The sequence below is a fragment of the Canis aureus genome, chromosome 16, assembly GCF_053574225.1.
Source record: "Canis aureus isolate CA01 chromosome 16, VMU_Caureus_v.1.0, whole genome shotgun sequence".
NCBI classification, from domain to species: Eukaryota; Metazoa; Chordata; class Mammalia; order Carnivora; family Canidae; genus Canis; species Canis aureus.
In genome coordinates, this window is record NC_135626.1 from 2,651,685 (window position 1) to 2,679,114 (window position 27,430).

A 27,430-nucleotide genomic window follows, 5' to 3' on the forward strand; every position below is an offset into this window, starting at 1 on the left:
AAGTCGAGAGAGAAGCAGGCTCCTCACAGGGAGCCCGATGCGGGACTCTAGCCCCTGAGCCCAAGGCAAATGCTCAACCACTGCGCCACCCGGGTGTCCCAACGGGAGTTCCTTTTGATTCTCTTGCCGGCTGTGCCTCAAACTCCTCACTCTGAGGAAGGGCCTCCTTGGAGCTTTCCTCAGTTCCTATACTTCTCCTAGGACTAGGTATTGAACAGGGAAGGTCTGTGGAGAGGGAGCTTGCAGGGAGGGCAAGGATGGGCCTGTGGTCTCCATGGTGAGACTTGTTGCCAAGGGAACAAGACTCCAAGAGCCCTGGGTCTGACGGTTGGGCACTTTTGCCACAGGATCTCAGACAGGCTGATTACCACTGTGGACCCAAAATCCTGATGGGCAGGCAAAAGCCAGAGAGGTAGCTTCTGGCTCTCCTGGGTTTGTTATTGGGGCGTGAGGGCTGAGGCTCCTCTCCTGCAGCTTTCCCTTATGGATTGACTTAATTAAGCCCCTACTTTGAGCCAGCCACAGCGAGTCCTCCTTGACTAAAACAAGCACATCATCTCCACTTATCTGGCCAGGAAAGTGAGAGGTATCTATCTGGGTCAAGGCCACACATAACTGGGAAGGGGGAAAGCTGGAATTAGACCTCGGATGGCGAGACCCCCTGACGTGCCTGTCACACAAGTTGCCTGAGGAAAATGGTCCCTGAGAGAGGGCTCCATGTAGCCATATCCAACCTGATCCCAACACTCTTTCTTAAACCATCATTTCTGGGGGGGTTCTGGCTTTCGACTCTGATATAGGCCAGAGCTCTGTTTCCTCTTCAGTTACATAGAGATGATCTTATTTACCTCAGGGAGTTGTGTAAGGATAAGGATCTCGGCACAGATGTAACGAGAGGTCTTCAGGAGTGCTTGCTTATATTCATTTCTGAGGTTACACACAAGGCATAAAACCTTAGGCAAATTACTTACCTTTTTTGGGCCTCAGTTTTCTTATCTGTAAAATGGGATCTTCATAGCATCAACTTCATAGGGTGGCTTTGAGGAATCAGTAATGTAATGTGTATAAAATGCTTAGTACTGTGCTTTGCCTTGCTCCATGTTAATTATTCTCCCAGATTATTTCCTAGCACTCAAGGAAATCAAAAGCTCAGCATTAGTTCAGTAGCAATTTATAAATTCAGAGCAGTGCTCTAAATTTTATTCCACGAACACTGTCCCAACAATTTAAACAGGAAGAAAAAAGATTCCATGCCTAAACACTTTTGGTAAGCCCTGGGCTAAAAGGAATTACTTTCTTCAGGTAAGATTTCTCAGAGCCTGTGCTTGCTTCGGCAGCACACATACTATAATTGGAATGATACAGAGAAGATTAGCATGGCCCCTGCGCAAGGATGACACGCAAATTCGTGAAGCGTTCCATATTTTTGTTTTTGATTTTTGAAAAAAAAAATTTTTTTTTCAGAGCCTTTAATATGCCAACAAAGGTTGGGAAACAGTAAGAGGAAGGTAGAGTGTGAGTGCAGTTATTTCCCAGATTTTTGGCAATGAAACTCCTACTTCTTTTTCCTTGAAGCCACCTTGTTGGGTTGCCTATGTTGAGAAACCAGATTTGGTGTCTGTAGCATACGTATTTTGGGGAGAGCACTACTTTTCAATCAATTTGATTGGGTCTATTCACTCACCTCTTACAGATATCAGTCTTTTATTAGTTTAATAGTTTTGTTTTGCTAATAGCAAAAAGTTCAACCAAAGGCCATTACTGATTTTGTTACAAACTGCAGACATTCATGTTCAGCACTACTGAACTGCTGAGGCAGAGCAGGGAGGAAGCCCGCTGTAACTTTGGTATCAGACCTGGATTCAAAAGCCGATTCTGCCACTTACTCATGTGTCACCTCAGCACACCTCAGGTAAATAGCTTAATTTCTTTGGGCCTCAATTTGCTTATGTGTAAAATGGGGCAGAGATCTGAACTTTGTAAAACTGTTATGAGGATTACAGGAGACAATGCATGTATGTGAAGCACCGATCATAATGCCTGGCACTCACTAGGCGCTCAGCAAACGTGTTTCTTCTTGTATCTCTGTGTCTTATCTGTTCCCTCTTGTGGGGCAAGGAAGAGTCTATTAATTAGTTCTGCAGTGTTTCCTTTGTTCTAAAGCCACCTCTTTCAAACCTCAAGGGCTCTCTGGTCCCTTGTGTTGGAGGAGGCTGGGTTGTGGGAAGGCAGCTGGGCTTCCCCTCATTTCACACATGGGGATTTAATGGACTTTGATCAGACTCTCTTCGGCCTTGATGGTTTCCAACTGAGAAGCCTTCATCTTTCCTGTCTTCATATAACCCTCAACCCAAACTCTGCCACTTCTCTGATCATATGAACAGCAGGATTACAGGATAGTTGGGCAGATCCGGGTTCAAGTCCTCTAACTCTGACACTTCTCATGCGACTTTGGGCACATCCCTAGACCTCTGAGCCTCCATTTTCTCAACTCTAGAAAACCTCATCTATTTCCTGGAAAGACAGGTATTAATAGGCTGGACCACAGTGACATAACAGGCAGGCCACCACCAGCACCCTGCTGTCACGGAGATGTGGCTCTCTTTCTTGAGACTTAGCAGATGGCTTTCCTTCCTAAACTCCTGAATGTGGCATTCAAGGTCCCCAAGTGCTTCTCCAACCTCCAGTCTTGCTATCCTTTCCATCTGCCACCATTCCTGCATGGCAATCCCTTGTTATACCCAAATATTCCATGTCTCTGATTCATAGCTGGGCGGCCCTTCCAGCATACTGCTGATCCCTCTCACCTCTATCTGGTCTAGCCTCCTCTTTCTGCCTAGTGTCTTTCTTCAAGACTCACCTTCAATGCTCATCTGTGAAGGACTTCCTGAGAACAAGCCATTCCCTTCTCTAGATCCCTACAACCTCATGTATGTCCTTAACTACAACTCAATCCCGCTGTACTGCAAAGGTCTGTGTTTGCCTTCCCCACCAGTCTAGTTATGCCACTTTCTAACTGGTTGACTTTCAATGAGTCCCTTCACCTCACTTAAATAAAATGGAAGTAATAATCCTTGAAGTTCAAGGAGGTTCAGGTTTGTGAAAAGTCCCAACACAGTGCCTGGCACCCAGAGCAGACATCTCATTTGGCACTGGTTCACTGATTCAAGCAGTTCTGAGAGCCCCCTGCCAGGCCCTCAGCAATAGGAACGGAATGGGAGTTAGCTACAAGCAGGAACAACAGGTCTGGAGGCACCAGCCAGCTCCTTAGGATACCCCACTGTCCCTTCCTAGAACCCCAAACAAGCTTCACAGACAGAGGCTATGTGCAGAAGGATTCACATTTATTGGTTCAAATACAGTACCTAACATTTGCTAAACATGCATTTCACACTAATTGGTCACATTTCCACAGGTAGTCAATTCACAGAAAAGGGCCCATCCCTTGCCAGCTGGCAAGGTGGGAGGTAGCAGAGGGCCTGGGTAGCCTGCAGAGCCCACCAACTATCATTTGGTCACGCAGGGTTGATGAAGCCAGGCTGGCGGGCAGCCCTTGGCCGGCCCTTTGGGGACAAGGGCTCAGAGACATCCCATTTATGCGATTCCTACACAGGACTGTGGGAGAAGTGGGCTTAGGGTAGGCAGCCCAGGGATACGTTCACTGATGCATGTGCTATCATCACAGCCCCTGAAGGCGGGGTTTTGAGAAGTGATGCTCCCTGTGCCTTGGATCATAGAAAAGAAATGGTGGTCTTTTCAAGGGGGTGGCTAGTCCATGGCTGGGGCAGGTGGCTGGGACTCCCCAAATATGGCCCAGACATCACAATGTAGCCACAAGCCCCTATCGCAAGCCTGGGATGGCAACACAGACAAAAACACCAGCATCCCAGGACAGGCAGGGTTTCTTTCCTGACAGAAACATGTAAACAGAGCAGGAGCTATAATATTCTTTTCCCACAGGATTCTTCGGAGAGGAATCGATCAGGATGTCACTCAAGAGGTAGTTTTTTTCTTTTTCATGGAAATTTGAGTCAACAACATTATTACCTATTATAAGACATTTCAGAGAAAGAAAAAAAATGGTCACCAAAGGGTAAAACAATCCTTTGGCTGGCAGGGCTGGCTCCAGGATTTGGAAGACTAGCCTCCACCAATAACACAACTTTTTTCTTGGGCTTGGAGCAAGCTCTGGCCCAATTCACAGCTTCCTTTTGAGCCTGCAACTGATTCCTGAGCAGGCTGTGCTCCATTTAGAGCTGCAGGCCTAGAAGGAGGAAGCCAGATGGGCACTGGATTGAGCAGAGGGACCAGGGATTATATGAGCTGGTAGAGGCAGGGCCACTGTGGCTCATGCTGCAGGACAGCCAGAAGTCTTCAAGTTTCAAGGTAGCCCATGTCTAGCCAAGAAGGAAGCCCCAGCTCCTCAACTCCACATGTTCTCTGGGGCTCCTGCCTCTGAGGAAACAGTCCAGGTCCAGCTGTCAAGCCAAAAAAGAAGCTGCTGCTTGTGGCAGCCAAGAGAGGGGTTTCTGGGGACCCTGTAATTAAATACACATCCCTGAGCTGTGGCCCTAGAAACCTTTGCCTCAAGGCTAATCAGTTTCCAGCACCTGGTGGAATGATTGCCGTTTCTCATCCTGAGACACAGATAAAACACTTCACAGACACTGGACATATAGATGCATCGAGCTGAGGAAAAAAGAAGGAATGATCAACTGCAAAGGTAGAGGGGAGTGTAGGGGATTCTCAAGAATCAAATTGGGAAAGAGAGAGCAATGTTTTTGTTTTTTTTGTTTGTTTAAAATAATCAATAAAGAAAATTTAAAGTTCAATAAAAGAGCTGATCTGAAAGACTAGATTTCTTAAAATTGCAAAAATTTAAAAGCCAACAAGAAAAAAAAGACATAGACCAGGGGCTCAGAGCTAAAGATTTGGAACCACTGCTCAACTTCCTGCCCTGCTGGGAGGCCAGGGTCCCCTTACTTTGGCCAACCTTGGACATGGCTTAGATGTTGCCTAGGCTAGGTTTGTCCATCTGTCTCCATCTGTCCCATTCCCCAGGAAATCAAGAACAAAGGTAGGAAATGGGGAGCAGAGCAAAGTAGCTCAGAGAGCCCCAGGTTTTAAGGACCTGGTGACATACTGGCTATGGCAGGTACTCACATCCCTGAAAAGGGGTGGCAGGTTAGAGGCAGGTCAGTGTGAAGTGGGTGACTGTCAGCAATGCTGTGGAGACCCTTAGATTCCTTCTATCTATCCTCTGGTTCTGGAACAAGATAAGGAGGTTCCTGCATGCTGCCTTCTATCCTTGGAGGTTTGCCCACCTCAATTATGGGTCAAGGATGGGGCTGGGTGTCCTCTGAGCAAGGTGGAGTGCTTTGAGACAGGTTCTGGGGAGTTTCTCCAGACTAGGGGGCAAGACCACCAAACCTTTGAAAGACTCCAAAATTCTACAAAGGAGCCAGAGAGCGTAAGTTGTAGGATTCAAAGTTCCAAGATTCTAAACTTTTGTCCTGGGTCAAGAAAACAGTTAAAGGGAAAGGAAAGGAAAGGAAAGGAAAAGCCTGTGTGTTTCAATGCAGTGCAAGGAGAAAGGATTCTCCTTTACCACACAGCTTTCAGAGTTATATTTTTATGGTGGAAAAACTCTCACTCAAAGTGAGTGCTGCTGGTAGCAGGGGATCAGAGAGAGGACAGAAGAGAGGGGAATTAAAGACAACATGCACAATTTTTTTCTTCTTCCACTAGCAAAAAGGCTACCTGTTAACCAAATATTATGGCAAGAAAGGCAAAAAACAAACACACCAAACCTCCCCCTCCAACCTTTCTCTGTGTCCTTCAAACCAAATTCACAAATACATCTAGTGGCTGACCTAATGTCTCCACGCTGCTAGCTACAGTCCTACCTTCTCCTCATAATACCTGAGTTTGCAATGCAACACATTCACTTTACCCTGTTTAAAAAAAGCCCACGTCATAAAAGGACTGGGTGCAGAAGACATTAAAGGCTGTCCACAGGTCAGGCTCCGACTTGGAACACACGGCCACTTGGCTCAGATATTCTGCAGGGCTCTTGGCAATGAATGGGCTCTTTGTTCTGTGGAATCTGCTGCAAACATTTGTAAAAATGGATTTGTACAATGGCAACTTGCAGAACCTTTCCCCCACTCCACAAATTAACAACTTGCTCTGTTTAATGCTGCATTATTAGAGAGACATGTTCTTGTCTTGTCAGAGAGCAGTTTCCTTTGATATTCAACACAACCGGTAAAATGCTTAAGAAAAAGGTAATATCAGAAAATCATAATAATTTGACAGATGGAAGTCTGAGCAAAGAAAGATACTGTACACAGGAGCAGTCTTGGAGAGGGGACTCTGATATGTGTCTCCTCCCCTATCTTGAGGAAAGCAGCTCGGAGTCTGACCTGTAGCCAAAGAATGTGATCTAGAGTTGGTTAAATAAAAAAATCAGAGAAACAAAAATATTGTGAACTTAGAAATAAACAGATACACACACAAAAATCTTCCCATCAACACGTGAAAAATATTCTGGTTGGAGCTTTTCCTGAGGAACGTGTCTTTTTTTTTCTTTCTCAGAGCAGCTGTGGAAATGGCATTAAGGAATAATGCTCTGAATTTTAGATCCACCAAGGGACAAAGTCATCACTTTGCTGGTACCCGTAACATTTCACTGGAAAGAAAAAATTATAATTCGACACACACTACCTGGTATGCACACAATGTGGTAGCCCACTAGGTAAATTTGCTAGGCTGGGTTGGGAAGAGAGCAAACGGCCTTTGACCAAACACGCAAAACAAAATGCTGTAGGCCCCTCAAGCCCACCCAGGGAGTTACCTAGCTAAGCGGTCAGTCTGTTGCATTGGCTGTGGGAAATAACTGGGTAAAGGCAGGGACAATTGCTATAGTAAGGCAGAGAAAGGAAAAGCACCCGAAAGAACTCTAGGAGAGACACAGTGTGGCCATTGACCAAAGCCAAGAGGGTAAGGAACATTTCCCAGGACTGGGTAGGGCAGGTAGTGAAAGAACAGGAGGTCCAGGCTGTATCTGCAGAGGGGGGCAGCCAGGCCCTTAGGAATATGAGGTAGTTTCAAGGCCCCCCGTCCCTTCCAGGTGCTTTGGACTCCAGCCCTCCAGGCCTTGGTTAGCCAGGCCACTGATAATCTAATGGGCAGGTGGGCCACTCTGGTACTTGGGGTTACTGTTCTAAGGAAACCTGGTCTCATTTTGGAGAGATTAGGAGAATTTGGGAGTAGAATGAAGGGGCAAAACTTCTGTTCAGCTGATGGGTGAATGGTCCTTCCCACTGTATGAAAGACTGCAGGTTTGGGATTCAGTCCTGAGGGTGAGATGGGATGGGGTGAGGGGAGTAACAGGAAAAAGACTGTTTATTCTTTTAGCAATTTGGCCTTTATCCCACTACCCTTTGAAGAAAGCAAGGTGAAAGGAGAATAAATCAGTAGTGGGCACCAGGATTCAGAGCATGACATTTGTTTAGTTGTTTTTTCAAAGAGCCAATAGGAAGTCAAATTTATAAGAGGCAAGGCGTTTGAGGAAGGTAGACTTTGGTAGATCCAGGTAAAGACACTAGGTAGCTGTGAGCCCCAAGGGAACTCGTAGACAAGTCCCAAGAATTAACTTACTGCTAGGACCATGTGTGGATGAAAAGTTGACAGTGGAAGAAACTAATAGTGGTGGTTTGGACAGTGGGCATGGGGAAGCCCACAGCATGGTGAGAATAGAAACTCTTCTCCCTGAAGAGTTGTTTGGAGGGAGGACACCTAATTTTGATTTGGTCATTGTAACCTACTCACTCAACTATCAGGCTTTCCAAGGAAAAAAGATGGCTAAATCCTCATTTCCTGCCCTGTTTCCAGTGTGTCACCCACTTGCTTAATAAACCTCCCAACACCATTTTGTCCCTTTATGGTGTGCTCTTTTACTTTTACCTGGTAATTCTGTGGCTAGAAAAAGGCAGTTTGCTCTCTGACAGACTAATGTAGGTGTCTGCTGAGAACGTGTGGAAAAAGTAGGGATGGTTACATCCCTCCCTTTCCACTGAGGTAGTCGTCTTTGTCAACATTATGGAAATATTCATCTCAGCCCCATCCCACCCTCTCCCTCAAAATACAAAAGAACTATCTCTAAACAATCACAACACTATAACATTAAACATCTTCACATTCTGTAAACTGCAAGGAAATGCATCGGCTGCATTCACACAAAAGCATGTGCATCATGTTGAAGGCCATACATTCAACTCTGTCGTGAAATAAATATATAGAAAAATGAGGTTAAAAAAACAGACAAACAAACAAAAACTCTTCTTGCTATGGAGGCAATTGGAAACATTGCTTCACAGCCTCCATCTTGGTCTCTCTGGCTCTTTCTTCTGGAGCCTGTCCTGCCCACCCAAGGCGTTGTGGTTGGCCCGAGGAGGGTTGCTGGGAACAGGTCATTCATTCCTTGCCCACGCTTGTCTTGCAGGAATGTAGTACCACCTTAAAGAGGAGGGGTAGCTGTTCCAGGGGTACATTCACCATCTTTCCTGGTAACAAGGTAGGAAAAGAAGAGTTAGCAGTGACTGCAGTGGAAGAGTGTATCTGACTCCTCTTGGGCTGGTAAAGGGAGAATGTTGCCTGTTTGAGTGACTGGGGCAAGGAAAGTGCCAGAAGTATCACAAAGACAGGAATATCAGACAAACGGTGCTATTATTCTGATATCCAGACCCCTTTTGATGCCCTAGAGAGTCTAGTAAATGGTACAAGCTATAATCACTGCTACCTTCTACTTACTCTGTGCTAGATGTTTAAATGCACTATCTAATTTTCATAATATTGCTATGTGATAGATATTACTTGTTATCCCCATTTTATATATGAGGAATCTTAAACTGAAAGGTATTCCTAGATGTTCTCTTAGAGCTAAAATACCATGAGAAACATATCCCTTTTTTTTCCTGGTAGATTCTCTAGCTAGCATTCTATAAAGCACTGTTTTTTTAGAATAGTCTAATGGGTTAAAGTACTGGGGAAAAAAGGAGGGGGGTAATCAAGGGGCAAATAAATTTGAGAAACTCAGGATTAAGAAAGATACACAGGTTTCTTTATTGGAGAACTTCTCAGAGCATTCAGTATGCTAATATACTTTGTAAAATATCTGAGGCTGTCTTTTCCCTGACAGTACCTTAGAGTCACCTGGGGAGTCAAAAAACAAACAAACAAACAAACAAACAAACAAAAAACAAAAAAAAACTGATGCCCAGGTCCACTCCATACGAATTAAATCAGAATCTCTGGAGGTGCGGGGCGCCTGGGTAGCTCAGCGGTTGATCATCTAACTTCGACTCAGGACGTGATCCTGGGGTCCAGGATCAAGTTCCGCATCAGGCTCCTTATGGGGAGCCTGCTTCTCCCTCTGCCTATGTCTCTGCCTCTCCCTGTCTCTCTCATGAATAATTAAAAAAAAAAAAAAAAAGAATCTCTGGAGATGTAATTCAACAAGCACAACTATTTTTTAAAAGCTTCCCAGGTGATTCAAAATGTTGCCAGAGTTGATAATCCAACTCTGTTAGGGTGAGTGGGGTATTAACTACTGACTTCCTTTTATTTCAGAGAGGATCTAGTTAATATCTCATTCAGTAAAACAGATTTGAAAATGCAGAAACATAAACTGCCAAAGCACCCCTAAAAATCCAATATTTCAGGTCTGTTACACTATCTAAGCCCAAAAAGTAGAAACAAAAATTCCTTTGTCAGATAAAACCTTTTTCCTTCAAAATTATGTGGCTGAATTTGACAGGAACAGTTTTATCTTAGAGGTCACATTTCTGAGCTTTCCCTCAGTATGTGCTGGATTACTATACACAAGAATCTTTACCAGAAGAACTACTACAACAACAACAACAACAAAACCCAGGGACGAGCACTGGGTGTTATTCTATATGTTGGCAAATTGAACACCAACAAAAATTAAATTTATAAAAAACAAAAACAAAAAAACAACAAAACCCAGGATTTTATACGGAAATGGACCTGTTTAAATGTCAAAAAGCTCAGAAGGGGGTCAAGACTGCAAAACAATAACAAAAATTCCTTTGCAAAGGTAGGATTTTGAGAATTACTTTATAAAGATATTGCTTTAGGGACTCCTGGGTGGCTCAGCAGTTAAGCATCTGCCTTTGGCTCAGGGCGTGATCCCCGAGTCCTGGGATCGAGTCCCACATTGGGCTCCCTTCATGGAGCCTGCTTCTCCCTCTGCCTGTCTCTTTGCCTCTTTCTCTCTATGTCTCTCATGAATAAATAAATAAAATCTAAAAAAAAAAAAAAAAATACTACTTTAAATGTTTCTCAAAAATCTATAGGAAATTCTATGAAATGAAGTTAATTTTAAAAATTGATGTATATAATTAATTCACATACCATAAAATACACCCTTTAAAGCACATATTTTAAAGTATATATTCAAGAAATGAAGTTAATTTGAGAAACTCTGAGCCTATTTCCTCATACATAAAATGACCATAGTATCACCACAACCAGCCTTGCAGAGTTTCTTCTGAGATTAAATAACATAAGGCCACAAAGTACCTTGCACATGATAGGCACTCAGGAAATGTTAGACTTTCTTCCGTACAAAGAAAACACAAACTACTCATTATAATATAGCTTTTCTGAGAGCAATGGTCATAGCTCTTTTATGCAGTTGGTGAAGGGCCTGGAATGCACGTCCTGAAAATACTGCTTGTCTCATTCATTTCACAAGCCAAGAGAAGCAAGGAAGGTTTGGAAGCCAAAGAATATAATATTACCTGCAATATAGCGAATCTCAGGTAAGCACATCATGAGGTCAGGAAAGCGGTTCGGCTGATGAGTGTATTTATATTCAGTGAAATCCTGGCAAATGTACCAATATCGCTTGTTCAACTGTTCTAGCTGTGAGGCACTGGTCAGACCCCTGATATCTGTGAAAAAACCATACAGGAAATGGAGAGGCTTTCTACGGTGGAAGAAAGACCTTGAGTATGTGCATCTTTCGATTAAAAGTTATTAAATATTGTTCTAACAGGAGATCTTTTCTTTCTGAAGAACAAAACTGGAGGAGCAAAAATTGAAGAACAAAACTCTGGATAAGGGAAGAGAAATCAGATAAAGAAGGAAATAATTATAAAGGATAGTCACTAGACTGAGAGACACTTGAGTGGTAGGCTGTATCTTTCTCAACTCCCAGCACAGGGCTTGACACAAAACAGGCACCAGTGGATGTTGAACAACTGAATGAATAATCTACCTTTCAAAATATAGCCTTCACAGAATCTTTAAACTGGCCCTTTGCTGGAGCCAATCAGAAAGCTTGCTGATACCTACATATTTATGCTTACATATACTTACACATGATCTCCTATGTGATTCTGCTCCTCTTATTACCTGGGCTGTCACTCCATCTTTTTTCTATATAGATTTCTCTCTCTCACTTATTTATATGTAAATGTTTATGTGTATCTATATAGTGTATATGTATGTGTGTATATACATACATGTACACACTACCTTTTTATACACAAATATAACTTATAACTTATCTATATCATTTATACATATATAATATATATACATAAATTATATACGTATATATAATTATATAATACATAATGATTTAATTTATATATGTATATATAATATATATACATAATTTATACATATATATAATAAGATATAAATATTCTATATATGTCTTACCCAGGCTTTGAGGTCCAGCTCAGATTTCTTCTCCAGTAGCTGCTGCTGATCTCCCTTGATCTGAGGCTCAAGTAATGTGTCAAGTGCCATTAGATTGTGTACATCTTAAGGCCAGAGACCTGGGATCTATTTTATTTAATGTCTTTAATGTTCAACACAGTGCCTGGTCTAGAGGAGGCACACGGAACAGCAGATAAATGGAGAAGATAAATGAACAGTGGAGAAGCAGCAGGAGAAGTAAGCAAAGAGGAGGAGATCAGAAGTCTCTGGACTAGGAAACTGAATAAATACAGTAACAGGACAATTTCAATGTCACAAGAAGCAAAATAGCCCAGTTCCACTGTGAGAATAGAGCACTCAAATGCTACTTTGGAAAAAAAATGGGACTACAAATTCTCCTTCATACTCCAGTTACTAACGGCTACCACGTACCACTTTGCAGGTGATACCCCACCATAAACCACATCCAGCACTCTTCTTATTAAAAGCCATGCTCGGTATGTATTGTGTGAATTTATGTGCACCCCCCCACTCTGTCCTGAAGGGGCCATCAGAACCACTGCCAGCCTGTCACAGATGTCTTATCTCCAATAGTTTCATCAGTCACCCTGCTCTTCTTCAGCCTAGTAAACTTGGTACATATTTTAAATGACGCATGTACTGTCCTTGGTGTCTGTGTTTAAATGCATTAAAACTGACTAAACAAAGCGAATCCTCTTCCTTCCTCTATGAGTTATAGAGACTGTGGCATTTAGGTTTGAAGAAAAAAATCCAAAGCATGCCCTATGCCCTGCACTATAGAGGGGCAGGATGAGGAGAACACAGGCCTTTTAAGATTGGTACCCACATGGTGTGGCACATTCCGTGTGGCAGTCCTGAGAGTAAAGGGGTGGGAGGTAGTGTGTGAAACAGGAGGGAAAATGCTCTGACCAAAAAAAAAAAAAAAAAAAGCCCCCCTTTCTCACCTCCAGCTACTTACCTTGATTTAAGAAGTTAATTGCTTTCATGCAAGCATACTCCTCATTGCTAACCTTTAGCTGATGGAACTTGTGATATAGGTAGATGAGCCGCTCGATCACCTCCATCCCTTCATCACTAAATCTGGGGAAAAGAAAGAGGTGTGAGTGGTTCCGATACTAGTGGAGGTCAAGGAAGGTCCCTTACAGCTCCCCAAGGCATCTAAGATAGAAAAGAGCCTGAGCCTGGGGGAAATCGAATCCAGAATCTTTTTTTTTTTTTTTTTTTAAGATTTATTTATGAGAGAGAGAGAGAGAGAGAGAGAGAGAGAGGTAGAGACACAGGCAGAGGGAGAAGCAGGCTCCACGCAGGGAGCCCGACGTGGGACTCGTTCCCAGGTCTCCAGGATCAGGCCCTGGGCTGAAGGTGGAGCTAAACCACTGAGCCACCCGGGCTGCCCCAAATCCAGAATCATTTGTAAAGGACAGGTAGACCCATGGTTTGTCTAGAGGCCAAGGCAGGTCATACAAGCTACTGTTCTCAAGGTCAGGTGGGGTCAATCAAATCTAGGTTCAAATCCAGCTCCAACATACAAAAGCTGTAAGACCTTGGGACAATCAGTTGACCCCTCTAAGCTTTGAGGTCCTCTTTTGTAAAATAATAATGCCTGCTTGGGATAACAAGGGCCAAAAGTGGTCTGAAATGTAAATGTGGAAAGATATGACATTATTAAGATGCTGCTATTGTTGAGCAATAGACTCCAGTACCAATGGCAGCTGCCATGGTGACTATATGAGCCTCTGCCACGATGAAGAAAAAGCTGATGATTTATTTTTTAGGCTCACTATTTCCAGCAGGGCTGAGATTAGGCACAATGAAAAATTTTATTGGTATCTCTGACTTTAGCTAGGGAGGAAGGGAAGCCTCCATGACATGCCAGTCTGTGCTGGGCACTCTATGTGCACTTTCTTATTTAACTTTCTCAGCAATATGGGCTTTGTGAGATTATCATTACCACTGTATAGATGGGAGGCTGAAGTTCAAAGGGCAGAGGGGACTGTCCACAAGCTAGTTGGTGGCAGAGCTAGAACTTGGAACCTGGGCTAACTTCCCAAGCCATTGGTTTTTCCAATATCTAAGGCAGCATCATACAAGAGCAGATATAGGACTCAATGCAGATCATGTTCCTTTCTTTGGGTTAGAAGTAAGCTCCTTGGGGAAAGATCAAGTTTTATAAAAAGGAATCCCAGGTTAGGGGACTAATGCTAATACTCTGGGTCATAGTGGGGAATACCTCTTACAAAAATAGCTGGGATCAGGATCAGTCTCTGTGTTCTAGGAGTGGACTAAGGAGAATTCCAGATGGGCCTTAGATGCAACTCTCATGCAGAGAACATGCTCAGCTCCGGGGACTGCTTCCTGGTGACAAGTTCAGATCTGAGTACTACAGCCCTATGCTTGGCAAGAAGTCCCTATCTGGGTAAGGTCCTGAACACCTAGGGATATACTACTGCTGCCTGCATTCTACTGCCTTTTATGTGGATTCTGAAGGCTGTGTAAGGCTTGGCCTCCTGGGCAAGCAGCACATTTTTTCCTGGGGTGGGTGTGGGGTGGGGGGGAGGAGGTGCCAGGCCTGGTTGGGGCCAGAGGCATCTGCACTTCTCAAGCACCAGGGGGAGCTACAGGAACAGCCACCCACAATCTAGAGCCTGACCCCTTTGCCTCAAGGTCCAGTCAAGACCTGGGGCTTGGGATCCCTGGGTGGCGCAGTGGTTTGGCGCCTGCCTTTGGCCCAGGGCGCGATCCTGGAGACCCGGGATCGAATCCCACATCGGGCTCCCGGTGCATGGAGCCTGCTTCTCCCTCTGCCTGTGTCTCTGCCTCTCTCTCTCTCTCTCTCTGTGACTATCATAAATAAATAAAAATTAAAAAAAAAAAAAAAAAAAAAAGACCTGGGGCTTCTCTCCTCTATCCGGTGATGTGAACAATGACGGCTGACTCCATTTCTCTCTGTGGCTGGCCCAATGGCTTTTACAACTTTATTAATACTTTCCCAGGGATCCCTGGGTGGCGCAGCTGTTTGGCGCCTGCCTTTGGCCCAGGGCGCGATCCTGGAGACCCGGGATCGAATCCCACATCGGGCTCCCAGTGCATGGAGCCTGCTTCTCCCTCTGCCTGTGTCTCTGCCTCTCTCTCTCTATCATAAATAAATAAAAATTAAAAAAAAATTAAAAAAAAAATACTTTCCCAAACTCGCTGATAGACAAATTTATACTGAATAACTACTATACTAACTCTATCTACCATTCTACCCTTTGTTGTATATTTGCTACTTGCCAGGTACTTTGTTAAATACTCCACACACATTATTTCACTGGATACTACCAATAAATCTACAAAATTGGTATTATAACCCTCTTTGTTCACATGTGGAAACAGAGCTCAGAGAGGTTATTTATGTGCCCCTACTGCATATTCTAACATTTTACCTTCCTGACAACCTGTGAGATAAGTATATCACCGGCTAGCTAGGGATGGAGAGCAAAAGAACAACATCTTACCTACCTCAAAGTCATACAGTAAGTAAGTGCTGGTGGGGTGGGGCCAAAGTTTGAACCCAAGTTTTCTAATTCCAAGCCTCTTACTTTCTTAGCACTAGACTATCCACTTCCTGTCCTCTTAACTGGTAGCTGGGAAAGGCTACCTCATGCCACTACAGGGAACGTCAGGAGCTCTGTGTTCCCACAGCAACTCAGCCCAGAGCCCAACTCAGCTGGGCGTAGGGTTTGCTCCAGTGCCTCCAAGCTGCTGAGATATGCAGGAGGCAGCGGGCCTGGGAGTGAAGATCATGCCTCATCACAGTACTCTGTTGACTACTTCTGTTCTAGACAGGAAAAAGGTCTTTACTGCGAATTCCCTCTAATATCTGGAGGGGTGGTGTGGGGATGAAATGTGGTAGGGCATCAAAAAGGAGGACACAAGCAGAGCGGCAATGCCAGCATCTGTCTGTGGCCGAGCAGTGTAGCAAACAAAGATAATGTTCTCTCCCTTAATCAGCAACCGCTTGCCCAAGTGCTCCCTCTGGCACTGCAGAACCTGCAGGTGTGTGGTTATCAGCCAGACCCCCAGCCAGCAGTGCTGAACTTAACTGCTAGCTGAGTTGTGACGTGAGGGACACAAAGGAGCTCCCAAGTGCCTGGTGTGAGCATATGTCCCAAATCTGCCCTTTCTCTTGGGGACAGCATGTACCCTTTTTTCCACATTTCCTAGGATAGGCAACCATCACGGACCCCTGGCAGTGGTGGGGGGCTGGCAGTCAGCCCGGTAGCCCCCACTCAGTCTCCACAGCCCGACTGCAAAGCTTTCCTCCACACCCCGCATCCCACCCCTTGATAAACAAATTGTTCTCTGTTCCATGGGCCTGCTTTCTCCTGTAGCCGTGCCTCCTCCACATCTGCCCACTCCACAGTTCTAACGCCCCTGTATTCCCTGTCTGCAAATTATCAGCATTTAAAGCCAGAAAGTTGGACAAACACATCCATTCTTCTTCGAGGTTCCCATTACACAAGCATGCTGGGACAAAGAAAACATTCCTGCGAGGATCCCCCAAACCACTGGACCATTCAGTTAGCAATTGAAGCTGACACTATGTAAGTTATGTCCCATTAAGGGGGCTGAGAGGCCCAGTTGTCTCTTTTTCATTCAGCTAAGTGTACCTACCCCTAGGAGCAGTCATTAGCTCAAAGGAATTGTCATCTCAGCACCCACATAAACACTCAAGATTGAAAGTAAGACTGCAACTCCAGGACACATTCAGAAAGGTGAACTTTCTAGAAGGCTAAATAATTTAGTAGAGGATAATGGTATTACAGATTCTGTGCTCTGGAGTATAACAGATCTAGGTAATAATCTCAACTTTATCTCTTCCTAGGTTTGTAGCCCTGAGTTGTTTTTACCTCTCTGAACCTCATGCTCCTCATCTGTGGAGCAAGGATAACATTAGTGTAGTTGTTTGGGGGGGGTGGGGGGTGGTGAGGACTAAACAAATAATGTTTGTAAAGCACTTAAGATGGAATTTGACACAATAAACAGTTCCTAATTGTTAGCTACTATCATTATTAATTGCATTGTCATCATCGTTCCTGTTATCACAACAAAAAGAAAAGATTGTTTCTTGAATCTTACAGCTAGGGTGTGAGCAGAGAAGCTGGGAGGCGACTTTTCAGAGATCTGGCAGAAATGGAGCTAGTGCTTGTGAGATAGAAGTGCCCATTAAAGCCCATCCAGTGCAAGGCATCTTCTCTTCAGAGTGAAGGAGTCTTGATTAGGGCCAGGAGCAGTCACTGGCTGGTGCTACAATCTGCTTTAAATCAAATTCGCCCAGCTCACTGTCTGATAACAGCCTGATTAAGGAAAATGGGTACCATAAATTTGATTCAATATTTGAGAAGAGAAAAGGAGGTGGTCATGTATCATCAGGGAAAAAGCCTTTTCATGACAGCAGGAACTCACTTGCACTCAAGAGTTGTGAAAAAGTAAAGGCATTTTGGGGGAGTGGGAGTAATGCAGGAGCAGGCAAGGTAGAAAAGAGCTATGGCCAATTACAGACTCTGCACCCCGGGTTTCTAGCAGAGTAAGGAATGCTTTACTCTGATGTACCTGATTCCAGAGCTTCTCATACTTCCTTTTCCTGTGACCTCTTGGCAGCTCCACATGCATCTCAGGCTCCAAACCAAACTAAGAGTGGCTCGTCACTTAGCCTGCTCTTCTCAGGCTCCATTATCATGGCTAAGAAAACTGGCACTCACCTGCCTGGCAGTATCCCCAACTTTTCCACTCACTCAAGTCCCACTGACTATACCTCTTTGCTATCTCTTAACTCTGTGCTGCCCTCTCTATTCCCGTGGTCACTGCTGGCTTGGCCAGGCCTTATTTTCTTTCACCTGGGTGATGGAAAACTTCCTACCCAGTCACCATCCTCTAGCATTGTCCATGCCAATCCATCTTGAGCTTTATAGCCAACAGGAATTTTTCTAAAAATGATACCTGACCATGTCATTACTCCACATAAAAACATATTATGACTTAACAGTATTTACATAATATAATCCAAATTCTTTAGCTCAGCATTTAATGAATCTTTTTTTAAAAATAATTTATTTATTCATGAGGGAGAGAGGCAGAAACATAGGCAGAGGGAGAGGCAGGCTCCCTGTGGGGAGCCTGATGCAGGACTTGATCCCAGGACCCTGGGATCACAACCTGAGCTGAAGACAGATGCTCAACCACTGAGCCACCCAGATGCCCCATGAATCTTTTTTTTAAAAGATTTATTTACTTTAGAGAGAGAGCGTATGGGCATGTGAGCAGGGGGCAGAGGGAGAGGGAGACAAGCAGACTCCCTACTAAATGGGGGGCCCAATGTGGAACTTGATCCCAGGACCCTGAGACCACGACCTGAGTGGAAATCAAGAGTCGGACATTTAACTGACTGGCTACCCAGACGCCCCTAGATTGGCATTTGAACACCTTCACGATCTGCCTTTTTATACTTTTTTTTCAGTCATTTCTCTCATTTCTGTCTCTCAGATACGTTCTATCTATACCCTAAAACCACAGAATTGCTTTGGTTCCCTGCACAAACCAACCATCCAGGATTTCTAGCTTCTAGGACTTTTATCTCCTGTCCATCCACCGCCTCCCCGCCCCGCTTCTCTAAAATCTACCTAGAAAACCCACTTCAAGATGCAGCTCAAATGTCTTATCCTCTGGCAATCATTACTTGATTATCCAAGTACAGGTACTTAAATCTCAGCTATGCTTGCATAGTCCCTCATGTGTCCCCCAATCTCTACCAGTATCCCCCTGGATTATAGATTGTTATGTTTCTATTTGTTTCCCAACCCCCTAAGCCAAAAATAAGGGTTCTTCACCTCAGAGTCAGAAACCATGTTTGCATCATCTATAATCCCAACATCCCTCCCTCTGACACACACAACTGGGTCCTAAGTACAGGGCAAAGAATCAGAACTAACATGTTGAAATTCAACTCATTTTTTTCAATGGAACAATTCCATATGCTTCTTGCACAAAGTATGTTCTAGAATCAGCATTGTTCAACAGAACTTTCTGAGGTGACAGAAATATTCTGTATCTGCATTGTCCAATACAGTACCCACTAACCACATGTGGCAAGTGAGCATATGGAATGTGGCTAGTGCAAATGAGGACTGAATTTTTAATTTTATTTAATTTTAATTAATTTAAATTTAAAAAGTCACCTCAGGCTAGCAGTTGTATATTGGACAGTACAGCTCTATATTCTCCTCATTAAGGAGCCTTCCTAGAAATAAACATTCCCTCACTAACTTTCTGGCCCCTGTCTTGTTCTTGGGGCTCAAGGGACTGGGTACAGTGGGATAGGGGGCTTCATGAAGTTCAAAGCCACAAAGGGCCCTGCATGACCAATGACTCTTGACTACCTGCAGAGGGCCTGGGAAAAACCCATCATTCTAAAAGAACTAGAGCCCACAAGCTGACTTTTTATAGACACCCCTAGGCTACACTGGTGGATTCCAGGTGAATAAGGAGGCCAGACTCACTGGTCCAGCTCTGCAAATCCTGACAATATTAAAGCCTGCTGACTGCAATTCAAATAGTCAGTTGGCCCTGAGTTAAGGAGCAAGAGATAGGAATTTGATGGAAACAATGAATTAGAGGCTCCAAACAGGGAGTTAGGTCACCCACAAAATCAGATAGCTCTGTTTATAGGATAAAGTGTCAGCTAAGTTCAAAACTCTGTCATTTACAGATTACCCTGAAGCCAGTAAGCATGACTGAAAAGGAAATATTAGAAAACCAGGAGAGAGTGTCAGCACCCAGACTCTTTCCTCCCTCAGCTGTGCAAAGGGCCCCTAAGGGTCTTGGAGCTTTACTTACTCTCCGCCTAAATGTCAGCCTGTCTTTATGGCAACTGGGTGACGGAAGGGAGGTACTTTGGTCCTGTGTAGAGAAGTATGGGGGCTAGTACCCCATCTTCTCCAGTTTTCATTGATGGGGGTATCTTTCGTCCTCTCTTTTTTGGTATTTTGGAATCCCATGACTTCCATTTTTCAAAACTGTCCCATAAGGTGAATTACTGAAATGTCTAGTTAAATGTGATTTAAGCTTTATTTTTCACATGATAAATTAATAAGCCAGAGAAGTTGTATCAACAGATCATTTGTCCTAATTTTGGAGTGTCACCACATATTCAAAGTGAGTAAAAGATCTATGCTAGACAGGGAGATTAGAATTCTGGCCAGGTAGGGTGAGAAGTTATGCCAGAAAACATTGAAGAGAATGGCTTGGTCTCTTAGCACCATGCCGTTACCATCTCACTGCATCTCAGATGCAGTCAAAAAGCCAAAGCTTTGACATCAGGCAGGCATAGGTTCAAATTCATACTCTGGGTTCAATCCCAAAATATTAAAGGGCAGTTCTCTTTGAACTTCAGTTTTCTTATCCATAAAATAGGCATAACAACATCTATAATGCTAAAGACTGTGAGAAAAGAATAAGACAGGAATATAAAATACCAAGCCCAGTGCCTAGCATATAGTAGGTACCACAGTGACTTCTAGATCTTGTTCTTGAGTTGTAAACAGTAACTCAGAGCCCCTCACTTTATAGATGAAGTTTAGAGTTTAAGTTTTTGTTTTTCCCAGATATATTCTCCTACCTCAGTAATCCAGATGTGATTTAAAAATAATAATAATTGGGATCCCTGGGTGGCTCAGTGGTTTAGCACCTGCCTTCAGCCCAGGGTGTGATCCTGGAGTCTCGGGATCGAGTCCCACATCAGGCTCCCTGCATGGAACCTGCTTTTCCCTCTGCCTTTCTGTCTCTCTTTCATGAATAAATAAAAGCTAAAATAATAATAATAATAATAATAATAATAATAATGTACCACTCTGTTAAGGTTTGCCACACAATTTGTTTTTCACAACTCCCTTGTTGGGGAGTTATTGGTATTTTCCCATTTTATAAATTCAGAAAATAGTGATGAGACTTGACCATGGTAACAAAGTTAGTGGCAGAGGATTCAAAGCCAGCCCTGTGTGTGGCTTTAATTCCTATCTTTTGGAGTGACAGTGGGGATACTCTATCCCCACCTTGCAGGGATGACAATGGTTTGGTTGCTCGGGACTTTCTCCCCACCCAACAACCCTTACCTGTGTAGTTCTTCATCAGAGGGTGAGTACTTGGCAGTGACATCAGCCAGCTCCCCAAAGATTTGTTTGCTATAAACGGTGAGGGAAGACAGCAGGATTAATTCCTGCCAGGTAGAGCTCAGGAGGCACGTGTAATCCTTGATTGAGAGCTCACAGAAGAAAGGCAGTTTCTTGATCCAGGCAATCTGCCTAAAGAGCAGCTCATCGGCCAGGCGGCAAAGCAGGGCAAATAGCTCTGCTTGAGTCACAGCATACCTGGGGGTAGGAACAATGGAAAATCACTTCTAGTGGCCACAGGTAAGGATGGGGGCACAAAGGGAGGGTACTCCCAAGAGTAAAAAAAGGTCTCTGGCAGTAGGTTCCTTGCCCTTGACTATGGGTCTCGAACTCCATTCAACTGAATATAATGATAAAAGGGCAGGACTGGGGCCAGCAGCAAGCTCAAGGCTGGAGAGACAGGTGTGGTAATCTCTTGAATAAAGAGATTTAAGAAAGGAAAAGAAGTTTGGAAACTTGTACAATTATTAGGGAGTATGACTTTTTTTAAAAAAAGATTTCATTCATTCATTCATTCATGAGAAACACAGTGACTGAGGGAGAAGCAGGCTTCCTGCGGAGAGCCCAATATAGGACCTGATCCTGGAACTCCGGGATCACGCCCTGAGCCGAAGGCATACGTTCAACCTCTGAGCCACCCAGGCATCCTGGGAGTATGACTTTTAATGTTGGTGCCTACTAATGTTCCATGTGTTAGAGAAAATTTTATCATTCCTGCACTAGTTTTGGCAATGAAAGCTCTGTTTCAGGGAATCTGGTGCCCACCCAAATCAGGGACTGGCACAGAAATGAGCCTGAGGCCAGATGGCTAAAAGGAACATGCTCAGCTTTTCCTGCTCTCATTGCACCCCCTGGTGGTTTAGGAACTAACGTTGTTCAGCCCTGGTGAGCTACTGCTGAATGGAAGGAGCAGGGCATTTATCATCTCTGGGCTGGATGAAATAGGATCTCAGTTTTTTCTTCTCTCAAGGCCCCTTGGCATGACTCGTACCCATACCCCCATACCCAGGTTTATAAAGATTTTGTATGGTCTTCTTGTAAGTATATTTTTGAATTACCTCTTCTGCTACTGGAGACTAGCTTGAGAAATCTCCAGATACATCTGAGGGGTCTAAGCTTGATAACAAATAACCTATGCCTCAGCCCTAAGGAGTAATAGGTGCAGAAAGTGGTGGGCTGAGCAGACAGAGGAGTGACACCCACTCAGGTTTGCACACAGAGCACAGGGCATCAGGCTACCAAGGGGTACACTGGCTAGGGATGCAGACAGTCCACAACCAGTTAGTGCCTTGAATGCCTTGTTAATGAGCCTAGACTTGATGTATAATCATTCCCAGAATTAAAGCCCACCTCTGGCTCAGGGCTTGGTTTACCCAGGCTCAAGCAGAAACAAAAGTCCTTTAATCCCAATTCCATAAGGATTGATAAACAGCCCCAACTCTGAACAAAGATGCTCAAGAGATGAATAAGTGACCACTGACTTCAAAGATAAATACAGGTTTGTCCTCTGATGCTTGAGTCATTACTCATTATCCCCCTGACTCATTCCAAAGCCTAGGGTATTAGAGGCTAGGGAGGAAGGTGGGTATGGGATAGGAATCATTTTGGAGTTACAAGGGTTAAACGGGGCACTCACCCATCTTCAATCAACATGGGTGTGCCCAATGGCTCCAGGTCCTCGGCTGATACCAGCTGGTGAATCAGACTGTATGACTGAGGATCCAGGCTTCGAGCTTGTGGGGGCAGGAGCGGTGAGTGGGTAGAATAGCTAAAAAGGTGCGGTATGTATTGATAGTGTGGAGGCATGGACATCCCCATGTACTGCTCTCTGAATGCCATGAATCCATTTAGTTCCACAGACCTACTGAAGAGAAGAGTCTCATGTCAAGCAGAACCATGTCAGGTCTACTGCCGGCTCAAGGTAGCTAAGGTGTTCTTTGGCCATGCAGTCTGTCTTCATCAGGGACATAATGAATGGTTACATGCACGTCTCCCTACTAGAGAGGGACTCTGTGCAGGTATATGTATGTGAAACTGATCATTGGACACTCAGGACCTGGCAAAATAGGTACTGAATAAAGAGTGGTTCAATAAATTCTTTGTATAGGTGCCACAACTGAAGAGATTTTAATGGATACTCAGACTCTGATCCACAAAGGTGGAGGTATATATAATTTTTACTGCTAGGAAAACTAAGGCATAGACAGGCTAAGGGCCTTGTCAGGCCACAAAAGAAATCCAGTACTTAGCAAGGAATCTCACATGTGGCAAGAACTCCCTAAACGTTTAAAGGAAGGAACAAAAAAGGAATAATCAAATGATAAAAGTTATAATAAGAGAAAGGAAGATTCTTATCTTCTTCCCTTTCCTGGAGAAATCTAACCACTCTGTCACCTAAAACAAAAGTCATCTGGCTTTATCTAGATGCAATTCCTATAATAGGGGTTGGCAAACTATAGCCTATGGCCTGTTTGGTAAATGAAGTTTTAATGGAACACAGCCACGTTCATTCATTTAGTCTCTGGCTGCTGTTGCACTATAATGGTAGGGCTGAGTAGTTGAGACCCAGACTGTGTAGCCTGCAAAGCCTAAAATATTATCTGACCTTTACAGAAAAAGTTTATCAATTACTGTCCTATAAGAAAGATTTCTGCAAAAAAGAAATCTTCCCTGGTAGTTGGTGGCTACATTTCACACCTAATGACTAACTTAAGATAACATTCTTAAACCAAGAGTCTCCAAATTGGTATTCCATGATAGCAGCAAATTTAATTAGCTTAAAAATTTTCAGTTTCTTAAAATTTACAAAGTCTTCACTCTTGCGGAGACAGAAAAATTAGGACTTAATGTTGTCAGTGTGGTTTATTTCAGTGATGTGAGGAAAGGGCTACATTTAAAATGGCATTTTGTTAGGTAAAGAACGTATGGGTATAGACAGCAGCTATAGCACTTTCTTAGCCTGCAGAAGAGACTGCTGATATTTTCAAGGTCTTTAGCAAAAAGCAGGCTGAGAAATGCTGCTTTGTGTCATCCTGGCCCTTCCCCCAAAAGACTGAGGCAGCAAGAATATAATGGCTGAGACAAACTGGCAGGAATACCCAGCCCAGAGGTTCCCTGTGGGTCTACTCTTTGGGTGATTCCTAAAGGATACTGGGTTTGCCTTAAAGCTCACCTGGAGGACAGTGTGGAGCCTGGTGAGGGCTGGTTGCTCTCTGAAGCCCTGTTCCCAGGGGAACTGTGGTCGCTGTCACCATGGTTGCTCCAGTGATTGGCCTCTTCCTCAAATTCCTGCCCAGACATGATCCTTTCGATCTCTTCCTCTGATATCTTTGACAATGAATTAATATATGTTAGATTGAGTGCTTAGATATCTTCTGTTCCTTCTTTAGGACTAAGAATTTATTTAAACCTTACAAGGATTCCCAGAACTCTCTAGAAAGACACCCAGATGCTCTCCCTTCCACCTCCATATTCCAGGGTCTCTCACTAATCTTAGGACAGCTTAGTTGCTTGCTTACCAGCACCATAGCTCACTATGGCCTTCCTCTTGTCCATTTACCCTCCTCTCAAGCCACAAAGCCTCCACGTTCTTCAACACTTTGTGCTGGAGTCTATTCTTTCTTACCCCTGAAACATCACTCAATAATAAATTCCTACTTGCCTTTTAAGACCCAATTCAAATGTCACCTGCTTTGTGAATCCTATCACTACCTAGACAAAATTTTAGATCCTTTTTCTATCCACTTATAATTCTGTGTATTCTGAGATAGGCAGAATAGCATAGTGGTTAAAAGGATGAATTCTAGAGTCAGACCACCTTTGTTCTAACACAGGTTCTGATACTTTCTAGTTGTACAATCTTAGGCAAGTCATTTAACTATTTGAACTAAAATTCAAAATTTGAACCAAAAATGCCTGCATGGTGGAGAAAAATAATAATATATGTCTCATGGGATTGTTGTGAGGATTAAATCAGTCAATACATTTACACAGGTTAGAAAAGGGCCTAACAGAGCAACAATTAGGGAAGGTTGACAATGATATCTTCACCATCATTATTTTTATAGCACTTATAGTAACATATCATAAAAATGCCCTCTGTCAGACCTAACGCTATGACAGAACCTAGAAAAAAGTACTCAAAAGAATGCATGTTGGATAAATAAATGTTCACTTATTAAGTACTACCCATGAAACTTCACATGGATTTTCTTAGTAAGAAAGACATCCCAAGTCTACTGAAAAAAAAGAAGAAATTCTAGCTCAGCCAAGTGAACTGACTTACCCAAGATCATGTCTAGGGAGGAGTTTGAGGAAGAAGCCAAAGTATCCAAGTATTTAGTCCATGGCTCCATCTATCATACCATATAGGAAGTGAATAAACACGTCTTCTATAAAGTTTTACTCAGAGTTGAAGCCTAACTGGCTAAACGCAGCAAAGAATGAGAATGAACAGGAAGGAGAAAGGACCAGATAAAATTTTATTTCTTATTCCTATAAGAAACCCTGGGAGGAGGGCAGCCCCGGTGGCTCAGTGGTTTAGCGCCACCTTTGGCCCAGGGTGTGATCCTAAAGACCCAGGATCGAGTCCCATGTCTGGTTCCCTGCATGAAGCCTGCTTCTGTCTCTGCCTCTCTCTCTCTGTGTCTCTCATGAATAAATAAATAAAATCTTAAAAAAAAAAAAAAAAGAAAGAAAAGAAACACCTGGGAGAACATGTTCTCTCAAGTCTGACTCAAACTTGTATAACTCTTTGTTCCAGCAGCCTGTGAGGAAACCTTGAGCTTCTCTGATCATAAATACAGGAGGCATTGAGAACTGGAAGCCAGACAGCACACAGGACTTGGAAGGGAAAACAAGAAACATCTAACTGGTACACAAGTTGAGTGACTGGTCTTAAAAAAACTTAGATTGCATACTGAATTAGAGGGGTAGTCTTTCTTTATTCAATAACATGTACAAACAAATCTTTTCTCTTAGGGATTTTTAGAACACTGAAGTCTCTGATTTTATAAGAGATATGAAGACAAAAGATGCTATCGAACTACAAGATATCTACAGAGTCCCTGACTGAAGCAGCCTCAGTGATGGTAGTGAGAGAGCAAGACCACAGCCTAGAGGGCATGGAAGTGCTTGGGCTGAGTGAAAAGAACTAGTCCTGGGTAAATCAGATTATTCCAGCTGGGAGCCAAAGTTGGGATGCATCTATATCTCCCTATGGGTTCCACAGGACACTGGGCAATCACTGATGCATTAAAGGTATGGAACATATCAGGAGGGCTTGTATCTAGGTTTAGATTTTATCTGTCATTTCCTAACTGGCTGCTTACTGTTGGGCAAGTCACTCAAGTTTTCTGAGCCTTAGTTCTCTCATCTGTAAAGTGAAGATAATACCACCTTTTTCATAGCTTGGGCTCACTCTTAGGGTGCAGAACTGAATCAGACTTGAGAGGTTAATCTAAGATAAAGTTATGAAGTACAGGTATACAACAGTTGCTCAATGAATGGAAATTCTATCCCTTATTTTTAATTATATATATTTTTAAAGATTTTTATTTATTTATTCATGATAGACAGAGAGAGAGAGAGAGAGAGGCAGAGACACAGGCAAAGGGAGAAGCAGGCTCCATGTAGGGAGCCTGATGCAGGACTCAATCCCAGGACTCCAGGATCACGCCCTGGGGCAAAGGCAGGCACTAAACCACTGAGCCACCCAGGTGTCCCTATATTTAATTATAATTGAACACAGTTAAGAACTTGGGAGATCACAGCTCTCCTCTCTCTCTCTTCCTAACACACTACCTAAAAAAGTAAGAGACAAAAGTAAAAATTATATGTCCAGTATCAAAAAGTCAAATGCAATGACAGATGAAATAGATTTCTCTGAGCATCAGCTCTCTCCATCCTAGAGAGAACATAGAGTCTAGAAATGTAAGCTATTGAAGATCCCTGCTCTGGTGGGAGAAGGGTACTCAAAAGACACTGAGTAATACTGAGGAAGGTTTTTCATTGAAGAAATGCTGTAGAATTCTTCCCAATAGATAAACTCTCTACTGCATCTAAATATAAGTGACTACAAATAAAGGCCATAAATGAAAAGCCCATAGCTAACATCATACTCAATGATGAAAAACTACAAGCTTTTTCTCTAAGATCAAGATCAAGGCAAAAATGTCCACTCTCACCATTTCTATTTAACATAGTACTGGAAGTCTTAACCATTGCAATTAGAAATGTAAAGGAATAAAAAGCATCTAGGGATCCCTGGGTGGCGCAGCGGTTTGGCGCCTGCCTTTGGCCCAGGGCGCGATCCTGGAGACCCGGGATCGAATCCCACGTCAGGTTCCCGGTGCATGGAGCCTGCTTCTCCCTCTGCCTGTGTCTCTGCCCCTCTCTCTCTCTCTGTGACTATCATAAATAAATAAAATCTTTAAAAAAAAAAAAAA

At 43.5% G+C, this 27,430-nt stretch overlaps 1 protein-coding gene, 1 long non-coding RNA gene and 1 other non-coding gene across 12 annotated transcripts in view; 2 read left to right on the forward strand and 1 right to left on the reverse strand.

The window, feature by feature from the left end:
* The first annotated feature begins 302 nt into the window (after positions 1-302).
* On the forward strand, positions 303-26,256 carry LOC144285500 (uncharacterized). Of its 7 annotated transcripts, none has more exons than XR_013353758.1 (7): positions 303-412; positions 1,784-1,912; positions 3,961-4,000; positions 8,507-8,578; positions 14,054-14,194; positions 25,747-25,865; positions 25,965-26,256. It is a non-coding gene; the product is annotated as an uncharacterized LOC144285500 (long non-coding RNA). The 7 variants fall into 7 exon arrangements; XR_013353762.1 differs by having other exon boundaries at positions 25,747-25,857; XR_013353760.1 differs by having other exon boundaries at positions 25,750-25,865.
* On the forward strand, positions 1,322-1,428 carry LOC144287263 (U6 spliceosomal RNA). The gene has a single exon (XR_013355107.1). It is a non-coding gene; the product is annotated as a U6 spliceosomal RNA (small nuclear RNA).
* Positions 3,324-27,430, reverse strand: part of NR6A1 (nuclear receptor subfamily 6 group A member 1) — a 223,220-nt gene continuing 199,113 nt past the window's right edge. For 2 of the 4 annotated variants that reach the window (XM_077850634.1, XM_077850633.1), the window contains 6 exons: positions 24,157-24,311; positions 22,621-22,848; positions 20,928-21,182; positions 12,737-12,858; positions 10,830-10,982; positions 3,324-8,567 (listed from right to left, as the gene is read on the reverse strand). In XM_077850634.1, coding sequence (XP_077706760.1) covers positions 8,479-8,567; positions 10,830-10,982; positions 12,737-12,858; positions 20,928-21,182; positions 22,621-22,848; positions 24,157-24,311 — 1,002 coding nt within the window. In that variant the 3' untranslated portion in view covers positions 3,324-8,478. The remainder of the gene's footprint in view (positions 8,568-10,829; positions 10,983-12,736; positions 12,859-20,927; positions 21,183-22,620; positions 22,849-24,156; positions 24,312-27,430) is intronic. The other 2 variants (XR_013353755.1, XM_077850632.1) reach the window with 2 other exon arrangements.